The sequence below is a fragment of the Cibotium barometz genome, chromosome 48 (assembly GCF_041138505.1).
Source record: "Cibotium barometz isolate CiBa-2024 chromosome 48, ASM4113850v1, whole genome shotgun sequence".
In the NCBI taxonomy this organism is placed as follows: Eukaryota; Viridiplantae; Streptophyta; class Polypodiopsida; order Cyatheales; family Cibotiaceae; genus Cibotium; species Cibotium barometz.
Window position 1 is genome coordinate 45,486,600 of NC_141093.1, and position 11,472 is coordinate 45,498,071.

General features: G+C 40.4%; 1 protein-coding gene across 1 annotated transcript; it reads right to left on the reverse strand.

Annotated features, from left to right (window-relative positions):
- Positions 1-7,964: 7,964 nt before the first annotated feature.
- On the reverse strand, positions 7,965-10,277 carry LOC147611217 (putative F-box protein At3g61730). Its single transcript, XM_086785354.1, has 7 exons — positions 10,088-10,277; positions 9,525-9,569; positions 9,222-9,392; positions 9,067-9,114; positions 8,730-8,900; positions 8,197-8,313; positions 7,965-8,053 (listed from the first exon to the last, which is right to left on the reverse strand). Exons 1-7 carry the CDS (start codon positions 10,263-10,265, stop codon positions 7,965-7,967), a joined length of 819 nt encoding a protein of 272 aa, XP_086641480.1. The 5' UTR covers positions 10,266-10,277.
- Positions 10,278-11,472: the final 1,195 nt, after the last annotated feature.

Below are 11,472 nucleotides of genomic sequence, written 5' to 3' on the forward strand. Positions count from 1 at the left end.
CACGATCTGCTAAATTATTCTTTTGCACCTCAAGCTCCTCTGAGAGCTCTTTGATCCTCTGCATCAAACTATTGATCTGCTTAGTCGACGCCGCTTGAAGCTGGTCGAAGGCAAATTGTGTTTGCCTCTTTCCAGCTGCCTCATCTAGCCACAACATGTGTAATCTCCTACAATAGCCAAGAAGGCCATTGAAACCATCACCAACAAACTTCAAAAACATTGTAATGCTTTTGAATGGTGGAGGGGCACCAGATATTGGATCTGGTGAATAAATATTTCCATCAATCCAAAGATCAATGGCCTTTGCTCCTTGCATTCGAAGCTGATCGTATGAAATATTGGGTGCAACATGCCTACTGCGTAGGGTTGCGTATTCTGTCTCCAAATCAACCTGAAGGCGGAACTTAGAAGGCTTATTGGTGATGTCTTGTAGTGCCATCTCTACAAGAAAGTAGGCTTGTAAGCTTGGGTTGAATAAGAGTGGAAGGAGCAGGATATGGAATCAAAAAATAATGGGAAGAATGGAGATGAGGGTTGCTTCTCTAGAGCTGCATTGTGGATAGAGAAAGAAGCCGCAAAGGGAGCAAAAGAAACATAGAGAGGGTTGGCAATGGTGAGAAGGAAATGTAAAGGAGACAATGCATCATGGGAAGCTTCTTTAGTGCAAGCTATGGCTGCTAAGCACTATAGAGAGAGAATACATCATGGAAAGGTTCTTCTGTGCAAGTCATGGCTATTACTGTGGGTTTGGAGAGAGGACCAAGTATTGTAGAGAGAACCCTCATGGTAAGCTTCTTCCTTGCAATCCATGGCTACTACTGTGGGTTTGGAGAGAGAGCACTCATTTAGGAGTACAGATCTGCTAGCTATGGAGAGAGGACCAAGTATTGTAGAGAGAATGCTCATGGTAAGCTTCTTCCTTGCAAGCCATGGCTACTACTGTGGGTTTGGAGAGAGAAGGCTCATTTAGGAGTACAGATCTGCTAGCTATGGCCTTTGGAGTAGAGAAAGAAGCTTTTTTCCATGGAGAAGGAGTGCAGGGCGTTTTAGAGAGAGGATGTAGAGAGAGAAAGAGATCTGGTGCATACACAAAAAAAGGGGGAAGAAAGTGACGAATTTTTGGAATGTTTGGAGTTGGAAAAGGTAGAGAGAGGCTATGATAACTGATTGACAGCCCAAAAGTAAGCTTTAAAGTCACCTAGGTGGCCAGATCTAAGAAGATCTCCTTTTTTTCATTTTTCTTATTTTTTGTGAAAAATCAAATATGTGCTTTTAGGACTAGGCCTCTAGGCTTGGTCAAAGATGGATTAGCATTTTAAGCATTTCACTAAACGTCCAAATTAAATGGCCCAAGAAGACTCCATTGATGACAAGACGGTCAAAATGCTTCCCCAGCATTCTTGACATAAAACAGTCATTTAAAAACAGGTCATAAAAAAAAATTTCTATAACGAACTCTCGTCTTTCCACATTGTTCCACATTAATCCACATTATTTAATCCACATCCATTTCATATGTATTCCTATTCTCACCCAATCACATCATTTTCATTCTCACCAGGGATTTAATATTCACGTGATCACAAGTTTTTTCTTGTTAATAACACATGTGAACATGTTAATAACATGTTTACATGATTACACGTTCACAAAATAGCAGGTTGCTGGTTACCTGGCAACCTGCCAAAATCCCGCCGAGATTCGAAAAAACCCGACGGGCCTGCCGGGTATAATTAAAACCCGGCGGGAATCGCGGGGCCGTCAGAATTCTCGCCGGGCAACATATTTCTATATATATGAAGCCCGTGGGGCCCTTTGGGGATTTATTTCTTGACAGTATTACTTGACAGCTGTTTACACACAGGTACTGTCTTATCTGCATGTGGGTAGTGTGGGTGTGTGAGTACTCGTGCGGGCAGCCGCCCACAGTCGTAGTGCGCAGCTAGATGTGGGTGGTCCACCACACGAGAGATGCGCGTGTGTGTAAGGCCATTCTTTGGAATGGTACTTATCATGGGGCACATGGTCGGTAACGCGGCCGAGTTGTGTCCTATGGTAAGTATGGCACGTTGTAATGGTACTAGTCGGTAACGCGACAAGCATAGTATCATTATGACGATGTCACCTTCCCTTCCCTTTATCAAATGCGGGCATATGGTCGGTAACGCGGCTAATTTATGTCCGTATCCAATTCCTATTCCCATAGATTCGGGCGGCACCTTGTTGGTAACGCAGCAAATGGTGTCGTTCGCTAGTGCATATGCTTTGATTGCATATTGAGACATTTGATCGGTAACGCGGTCAAAAAATGTCGTAAATTTGTTTGGTTTGCCGGTAACGCGGCCTGTGTTGTTTTTATTGCGTGTGATACATGTGATACTTGGTCGGTAACGCGGCCTAAGTATCACTTGGGTCATAGTTTAAATCATATTGTCTACAAGTCTCATTTCACGAAATAGTAAAATCAAAGTAACAAAGTAATAAGCGAAATAACACTAAAAATAGATGATATTCTCTCTCTCTCTCTCTCTCTCTCTCTCTCTCTCTCCTACCTCTATCTTTACTTGGGTGATTATGGCTAAACGTCCATGCAAAGATGACAATGTAAACAAAACAATTCCACACACTTTTTTAGTCTATCTTGGAGAATTTATAAAACCATTTAAAATGTCATCTTTAAAAATTTTTGAACTTATTTAAAATGCCGTAAAGAGATTATAAACATTGTTTTGCACTGTCTTTAAGAATTTATGAAACCATTTAGGAAACTATCTTTAAACATTGCTGAAATTATTCAAAATGCCATCTAATATAATCTCTCTTTCCATCTATTTCTCTCCTCCTTCCACTGTCTTGACTTAGGTGATTTTGGCTAGACAGTGAATATAAAACAATTTAATTGTGATGGAGCGATTTACCCACATACAAAAAAATTGAAACAAGATTAGATGAACACGTAGAAACTCAAACACGTAGAATCTTAATATATCATCATAGTGAGTTATTCACATATATAAAAATTTAAACAAGATTAGATGAACGTAGAGAATCTTGATATATCATCATAGTGATTTATCCACACATAAAAATTTGAAAAAAGATTAGATGAACATAGAGAATCTCGATATGTATTATATGACAAGAGTACAACTTGTTCTCTGCTAACCCAACAACTCTGGGTTTAGCATGAAAGTACATTAGAAATCATAAAATAGAGAGCAACCTAGCTACTTTGAGTCACTATCTGAATCCACGTCAAAAAATGTGCCGTGGGCATGGGCCGCAGCCTCGTGGGCCACATTATGTCCATGGGCCTGGGTTAGAGCCTAAGGCAAACTAAATCTCTACTATAGCATCCACATGTATTGCCCTAAACTCTACATCCTTGGTGGTGGGGTTTAGCCTCCGAAAGCACTATCTCCGCCGTAAAGCAAACTCTACCAGGACCCATGCCTAGAATTTCTCTCATGTCTGTTGCTCTAGAGTAATTATTTGGTCCACCAAAATGGACTCTTCACCACTAGGCCCTGCAATACACACACACACACAAACATATATATATATATATATATATATATATATATATATACATACATACATACATATGTATGTATGTATATATAAATGTAAATAAAAACACACACACACACACATGTATACACATATACATATATGTTTTCTGTTTAATTTATATTTTATTAAAAGCTACTTTTTATTCTCTATCTCTCACTTTCTTTCTCTCTCTTTTCACCCTCTCTCATTACATCTCTCTCTCTCTCTCTCTCTCTCTCTCCAGGTCTGCCCCATCTCACTCTCTCTCAAGCACATTCTACACATAGATGCAGATGTATGCACATGCATGCATATACTCTCTCTCTCTCTCTCTCTCTCTCTCTCTCTCTCACACACACACACACACACACACACACACGTACACACTGCAAATACACTAATATAAACGCGCACTCTCTCCTCCCATCTCCTACGTAGAAATTATCTGCCTCTCTCACTCTCTCTCTCTCTCTCTCTCTCTCTCACACACACACACACACATGTACACACCCCCATACACTAATGAAAACACACACTATCTCCTCCCACACAAACTATCTCCTACATAGAAATTCTCAGCCTCTCTCTCTCTCTCTGTCTCTCTCTCATGCACACACACACACTCTCTCTCTTACGCACACTCTCTCTCTTACGCACACTCTCTCACATAGAAACTCTCTCTCTCTCTCTCTCTCTCTCTCTCTCTCTCACACACACACACACATAAATAGATTTACACATATATTTTAATTTTAATTAATTAAAAATTTTAGATTAAATTTTAATGGTAGGGATGAGTGGTGAGGTGTACTCACTCTCAAATAAATGCATCTTACATGTAATCTCTCTCTCTCTCACACACACACACCACACACACACACATGCACATGCACATGCACACCCTCTTTCTCTCACATACACATGCACACACTCTCAAATGTCAAAACTCTCTCTCTCTCTCTCTCTCTCTCTCTCTCTCTCTTATACACACACACACACACACATGTACACACATGCACATGTACTAATGCAAACACACACTCTTTCCCCCTACACACTCTTTCCCCCTACACACTCGCACACACACACTAATGAAAACACACACTATCTCCTCCCACACAAGCTATCTCCTACATAGAAATTCTCAGCCTCTCTCTCTCTCTCTCTCTCTCTCTCTCACACACACACACACACACACACTTAAATAGATTTACACACATTTATATAATTTTAATTAATTAAATTTTAGATTAAATTTTAATGGTAGGGATGAGCGGTGAGGTGTGCTCAGTCTCAAATAAATGCATCTTACATGTAATCTCTCTCTCTCTCTCTCTCTCTCTCTCTCTCTCTCACACACACACACACACACACACATGCACATGCACATGCACATGCACACCCTCTTTCTCTCACACACACACATGCACATGCACATGCACATCCTCTTTCTCTCACATACACATGCACACACTCTCAAATGTCGAAACTCTCTCTCTCTCTCTCTCTCTCTCTCTCTCTCTTACACACACACACATGTACTAATGCAAACACACACTCTTTCCCCCTACACACTCTCACACATAGACTTTCATGTATCTGTCTCTCTCTGTTTCTCTCTCTCTCTCTCTCTCTCTCTCTCTCTCTCACACACACACACACACACACGCTATCTCTCTTCTCACACACATTCCCACATATAGAAACTCTCTCTCTCTCTCTCTCTCTCTCTCTCTCTCTCTCACACACACACACACACACACATGCACAGATACATTCATGCACACACACAAACACACTTCTTTCTCATGCACACGTGCACACACACACACACACACACTCTCTCTCTCTCTCTCTCACTCACAAACACACACCCACATGTAAATATATATTATCTATAATATTATGTTTTATTATATTTAGAGACGTATACCTATATATACATGTGTATATATAAAATAAATAAACACATATACACATATATTTTTAATTAATATTAAATTTTAACAAGTGGGGATGCATGATGAGGTGTGTTCACTCTTAAATAAGTGTATCTTATATACAATGTCTTTTGTCTTCTCTTTTGCATACATATGTATGTGATTGTGTGTGCACATACACACGTATGTATGATTGTGTAAAGTCTTCACGCGTGCATGTGTTGTGCAAGTGTCTTGATTGTGTGCATGTGTTAGTGTGTATTTGTTGTGTGTGTGTGTGTGTACATGGTGTGTATGTTTTTATATATGTGTATCCATAGCGAGTGTCTGCATGTACATGTGTGTGAGCATGTGAATATACTCGTGTGTACATCTATGTGTGTGCACGTGCAGGTGCATATGTGTGTGTGTGAGTGTGTGCATGTCCATGTGTGTGCACATGTACTTGTGTATGTGAGTGTATTTACGTGCTTGTGTGTATGTGCAAGCTTGAGTATGTGTGCAAGTGTGCATATCTCTATATGTTGCATGTGTGTCCATGTGTGTGAGTGTGTATGTGTGTTTGTATGCGTGTGTGCACATATCATGTGCTTGTGTCTGTGTGTTATGTGTGTGTGTATGCATGAACATACATGTGTGTGCGTCGATATACATATGAATCTATTTATATATACATGCTTACATACCTATAGATACACATACATACATAATATATATACGTGTGTGTGTATGTATACTATCTCTCTTACACATGCACATAATATATATGTTTGTGTGTGTATGTGCAAGCTTGAGTATGTGTGCAAGTGTGTATATCTCTATATGTTGCACGTGTGTCCATGCGTGCGAGTGTGTATGTGTGTTTGTATGCATGTGTGTACGTATCATGCGCTGGTGTCTGTGTGTTGTGTGTGTGTGTGCATGAACATACATGTGTGTGCGTCGATATACATATAAATCTATTTATATATACATGTATGCTTACATACCTATAGATACACATACATACATAATATATATAAGTGTGTGTATCTATAAGTATGTAAGCATGTATACAAAGATTTCATTGAAAGATGTGAGATGAGATCTTCTTAGATTCAAATTCAAAATTGCATTGGAAGATGTGAGATTTGGCTCCTCCTCACGCTTGCAGGAGGAGTGGTTATTTTGAATTAGCCTCACCTCCTTTGCCCACGTGGAGAGAGGTGGGATTTTCCTTAATCTTGTATAGATGCGACCGGGTTGGGCCCTAGCTGACTGGATGCTATCTAGGGATCGACGATCAAACGTTGATTCTAGTTTTATTTACATGATCGACTGAGTTTTTTTTAGCTATTTTTAGGAAGTTATTTTCATAATATAATTTATTTGCATGCCACATGCCGCTTGGATTTTCCTCCTTTCATGTTTCTTTTGCCAAGGTAAAAAGGAGAAGTTTATCATATTATTATATTATTTATTTGCTTTGCAAAAAATTATGCCTCAAGGTAAAGATGAAGCTAATAGGAAATTCTCTATGCAGATTTGCAGTGGAAACCGCTCCCTGTAAACGTGATCATAGATGAAGGTTTTAGGAAAACCGTTTCTCGATTCGAATCTAAGCCTCTAAGGGCCGCAATCTGACGCCTTGTTAGACCCTCGCTCGAAAAAAAAACAGAACATTGAAAAAATTGATGTTATGCTGTTCAAGTAAGGTTTATACTATGATAAACACACCGCGATAACTTTTGGCGAGTGACCCCTTTGCATCATTGTTCTCACAACACGCCGCAATACTGAACCCTGGCAATTGACGGATAGCACAACTTTAGAAGACACTCTTGCAGCGTTCTCTGTTGATGAACTCGACAATCGTAGGAACAATCTCTTTAAAAAGTAGGAAATTTAGTGAGTTTTGACATATAGTATTTTAAACCCACTTCGAGAGTGTCTAATTATTAATAGTCTCAACATGAACACTGTCCATAATTACGCAAAACCGGTATACTATGTGATGATGTGCATTGTAACTTCCGGTTTCATTCTAGAAAGATAAACATCCAGAGACAATCCTATGGTTATAACCTGCTCAACTATAAATCTAAACAATACAACACTAATTAATGATATCCGGGCCAATACGTGATGGTAACTGGTTTTTCCCTTCAAAACTTATCGGGAAGGTCAATTATACTATTGACGGATCGAATTTGGCTGTTGTAGCCACAAGAATAGCAACTAGAATCAAGCAGAAGCAGCTTCTTTGTGACAAACTGGTTGCTTTCTTAAGTAATACGTAAGTGTCTCTATGTAAAACAAGAATTTAAAAGGACAGTGTTGCAGCTAAACTTCCTAAAATGCTTATGTTCTTCAGACTTGAGAACACACAAACTCATACGTAGGCGAATGATGATGTAGCAGTTCGCATTTGCATTTGCATATCACAGAGAGTATTCGGGGATAGCTAGCTGGAATTGGCTTCTTTGTTCCTGCTCATTGGGCGAGGCATTGTGTAATGCGAATGGCAACGGCAGGTCCGACGTCCTTCCCTGCTCTCATGGTGTAGATTTTCACCACCAAACCTGAGATGATGATACATGAGCTTATGGTCAGCATTCCAACCAAAAGATGCTCTTTTCAGCTGACAACTCAGACAGAAATAACTAGCTTCGTTCCTCCATGAATGTAGTGTCATTATTGATCGATTGCAAAGCAGTGAGTGTACATGCAGGTTCATTTTCCGGCCGTAGATTTGTGCTTGCTGCGGCGGCAAACATTTTGGATTCGGCCGCTGGCTGATAATCGCCCGAAGGGGAAAGCGATGACTTCAAATCCAGCAACTCTGCATTGCAGCAAGCTGGATATATTTACACTGTAAACGAGAACAAGAAGGCGGCAATGTCTCCAATGGCATCATCAAATATTTTGAAGGAAAATGTAATGCCCTATTCTGATAATTACGGAATCCTGGTGGATAGAAGTGCTGATTTGTGCAGCTAACTTATGTAAAAGAAAGCAGAAGAATCGCTTAGGAAATTTTCATGAATAAAAAGGTACGCCTTGCCATGTATCACGTGACAAAATGGCTTCATAGAGAAATTCCACTAGTAAATTATTGTGGGTGCTGCCGTATGTACGTCATGTGAAGCAAAACTTCAGACGTTAAAGGATTTGAGCACAGATTTTCGAGAGTGTGAATATCCATAGCCTGATATTGTGCGCCCTTTTTTATTCTTTCACACGAATCTGCACTCACACCTTTGGTGCTCTGGCTTTTCAGATTTTGAGAATCCAAAATGCCAGCAGTGGCTGCATGACAGGGGGGACAAACAGCACGCTCCTCCATTTCTTCATAAGTCCATTCTCCCTTCCTGTACTCTTCGTGCAGGAATAGCTCCCAATGGCGAGCATCGAGCACTTGCATAGTCCCTGATGCAAAGGTTCTCATAGCAGGAGCCTCAGTATATTAAAAATTTTGAAGGACTTGATGCTTAACAAGCGTTGTAATCTCAGAGCTAAATAGATGCATATACATGATAATATTCTTCATGAACAATATAGCTTCTGCACGTCCAGGAGAGAATGGACACTTTACCATTACAAGCTGGCTGGGTGCAAAGAGGGCAGCGTAACAAATGTAGATCTGGATATTAACGCATGAAAGCAAAACTTAGTGTGCAATCTAAGACTGAGAACAGCGGATCAGTTCAGTTTTGCAAAATATAGCTATAATTTGTCTGTTCTCTAGACCTGCAATCCAGCTTCCTGTTTGCACATTGGATATGGTATACGGCTTGACAGGGTCGCAATCTTCAATGTTCGATGTTTTGTTTTGTCCTAAATATGAAGCTAGCCTGGAGAAATCCCCTGTCGCCAGAGCCTCTCCAGATTGAATGCGAAAGCTTCCTACTCTCAGCCAATCTGCAAGATATAGATAGAACAGTCCTCATCAGTACTACGGCATTGTTGAAACATTAAACGACTGTAATCTTATCAGTATTTTGTTTTAAAGCTTCGAATTAGTTTTCCAACAGCAATCTATTTACTAATTACCAAGGTGCCGATCCGATTCGTGAAGGCTGTAAGCATGGCTTCCATCTGCATTCACTTTTCAGAAGATTAATAGCAGACGGTAGGTGATTAAGAGTCAATTAAGGTGATTCGAAGTGGAAATCTGAGCCGAAGTTGAACATAGAAAACTGAGTCGAATATTACGCAAGGAGGAAACAGACAATTTCATGCGATTAAGAGAATATCTAGCGGAATTGAGCAGAGTTTCAAGCGATTGATGGAGAATGAAGCAAAATTATTGACCAGAATTTCAGTCGATCAAGCGGATTCGGAGAGGAATTCCGGCGATTAAGAGTTGATTAAGGCAGATTGAAAAGGAAACATATCGGCCACAGGCGATTAAGAGATTTTGGAGAGGAAAATTCAGGTGGTTATGCGAGTGAACATGAGGCATCAAGGGATACATTCAGGCGATCAAGCAAATTTGAGCAAAACATTAGACGATTAAGAAGTAATTAAGTCGAATTGAACTGGATTTCAGGCGAATAATTAGCGAGCTTGAGCGGGAAATCTCAAGGGATAATTTTGTTAGACAGAGTGTTTACCGACAGCAGAAGTATACAAATCGCGCCACGAGAACTTAGGAGTGGCATCGTAAGGGACCTTCAAATCCCGATGGCACGCTGTCTTCCAGACGCATTTTTCCATTACCAGGCGATAGAACGCCCGATTTACCAGTGCAAGCCGCATAAGGGATTTGGCGCTTAAGAATTTCATGACCATGAACCAGATGTCCTGATCACACCTGCAACAATATATCAACGATTTATGGGTGAATATAAGCGGCAGCTAGAAACAAGCAGAAAGTTGGTGGAGAAAACTCTGGCAATGCTGAAAGAACCAGCGAACTCTCTGGTTGAATACAAAACGATTGCTAATGCATATTATTAACCTGGGTAGCAGAAAGCTATACCAGGCAAGCAGAAGTCTAATTTGGGGAAAACAATGCCCTTACTGCGTAAAAAGTTTCTGTTAGCACAAACTGCAGGCCTAGGCTACAGCTACAGAGAACATATAGATCTGGTTAGCAGCTGATCTGTACTACTATGGAGCATGCACAAAAGTACTGCGAGTTGAGACGACAAACTGAAGTTCTCTCACAGACGATAGACAAAAAAAGACACTCTCTGATCAGCACTAGTTCATGTTTCCAGATGCAGCCAAACTTGCGTCTCTTTGAAATAAAAATACTCTCTGCAGCCTAACACGCATTGATCACAGATATATATTCACAATGACAACCTTTGGTATCTGTTAATTCGCTCAGAAAATTCTTATTAGGGCTAATTTATGTTTAATCCGAATGCAGTTTCATAAGTCTATCCATAGCCGCTATAATCTGGTGTCTCTAATTTGGGGAAAAAAAGAACTCTCTGCAGCCGCGCCGGCCTAATTGCACGAACCGATCCAGATAATGATCACAGCAGATGATAACCTTGACATCAGCAATTGATTAGTGCGTGCATGCAGAAATATTTACAGCTAAAGTTTAAACCGGCGCCAATTTCACAGGACAACGCTTATCGATTAGAAAAGAGAAATTTTAAGAGGTAAACCAGACAATTAGTCGCTGAATCAACCTCGAGCAACAACAATGCAGACGTGGAAAAAATGTGGAGCTGCTTCAGTTATACAACAACAAACGAACTGCGTTGAGATTAACTGCGCTTGCAAGAGATGATCAACAACTACTGCAAATTTGAAAATCAAAGCAGGTCATGATGAAGACCAGGAAGCTGGCCGCCGGCTGTGAAGAGAGCGTGTAGCTGAGCGCTTGCAACGGTCCACTGAGAAGGATCCCGTACTTGATCGCGCAGTTGAAGCTCCCCTTGTAAGCGCCATGGCGAGATCAAATTGCAGAGCTAGCTAAAGGCTGCCCTACAGATTACGAGAGACTTGTGACACACATTCTTATCTAGTAAACCTTACT

Coding starts and splice junctions, on each gene's coding strand:
- LOC147611217 (XM_086785354.1), bottom strand. CDS start 10,265: ATGGTCATGAAATTCTTAAGCGCCAAATCCCTTATGCGGCTTGCACTG. Junction 9,570..10,087: donor TTTGTATACTTCTGCTGTCG/GTAAACACTCTG, acceptor AAGTGAATGCAG/ATGGAAGCCATGCTTACAGC. Junction 8,901..9,066: donor CACCCAGCCAGCTTGTAATG/GTAAAGTGTCCA, acceptor CCTTTGCATCAG/GGACTATGCAAGTGCTCGAT.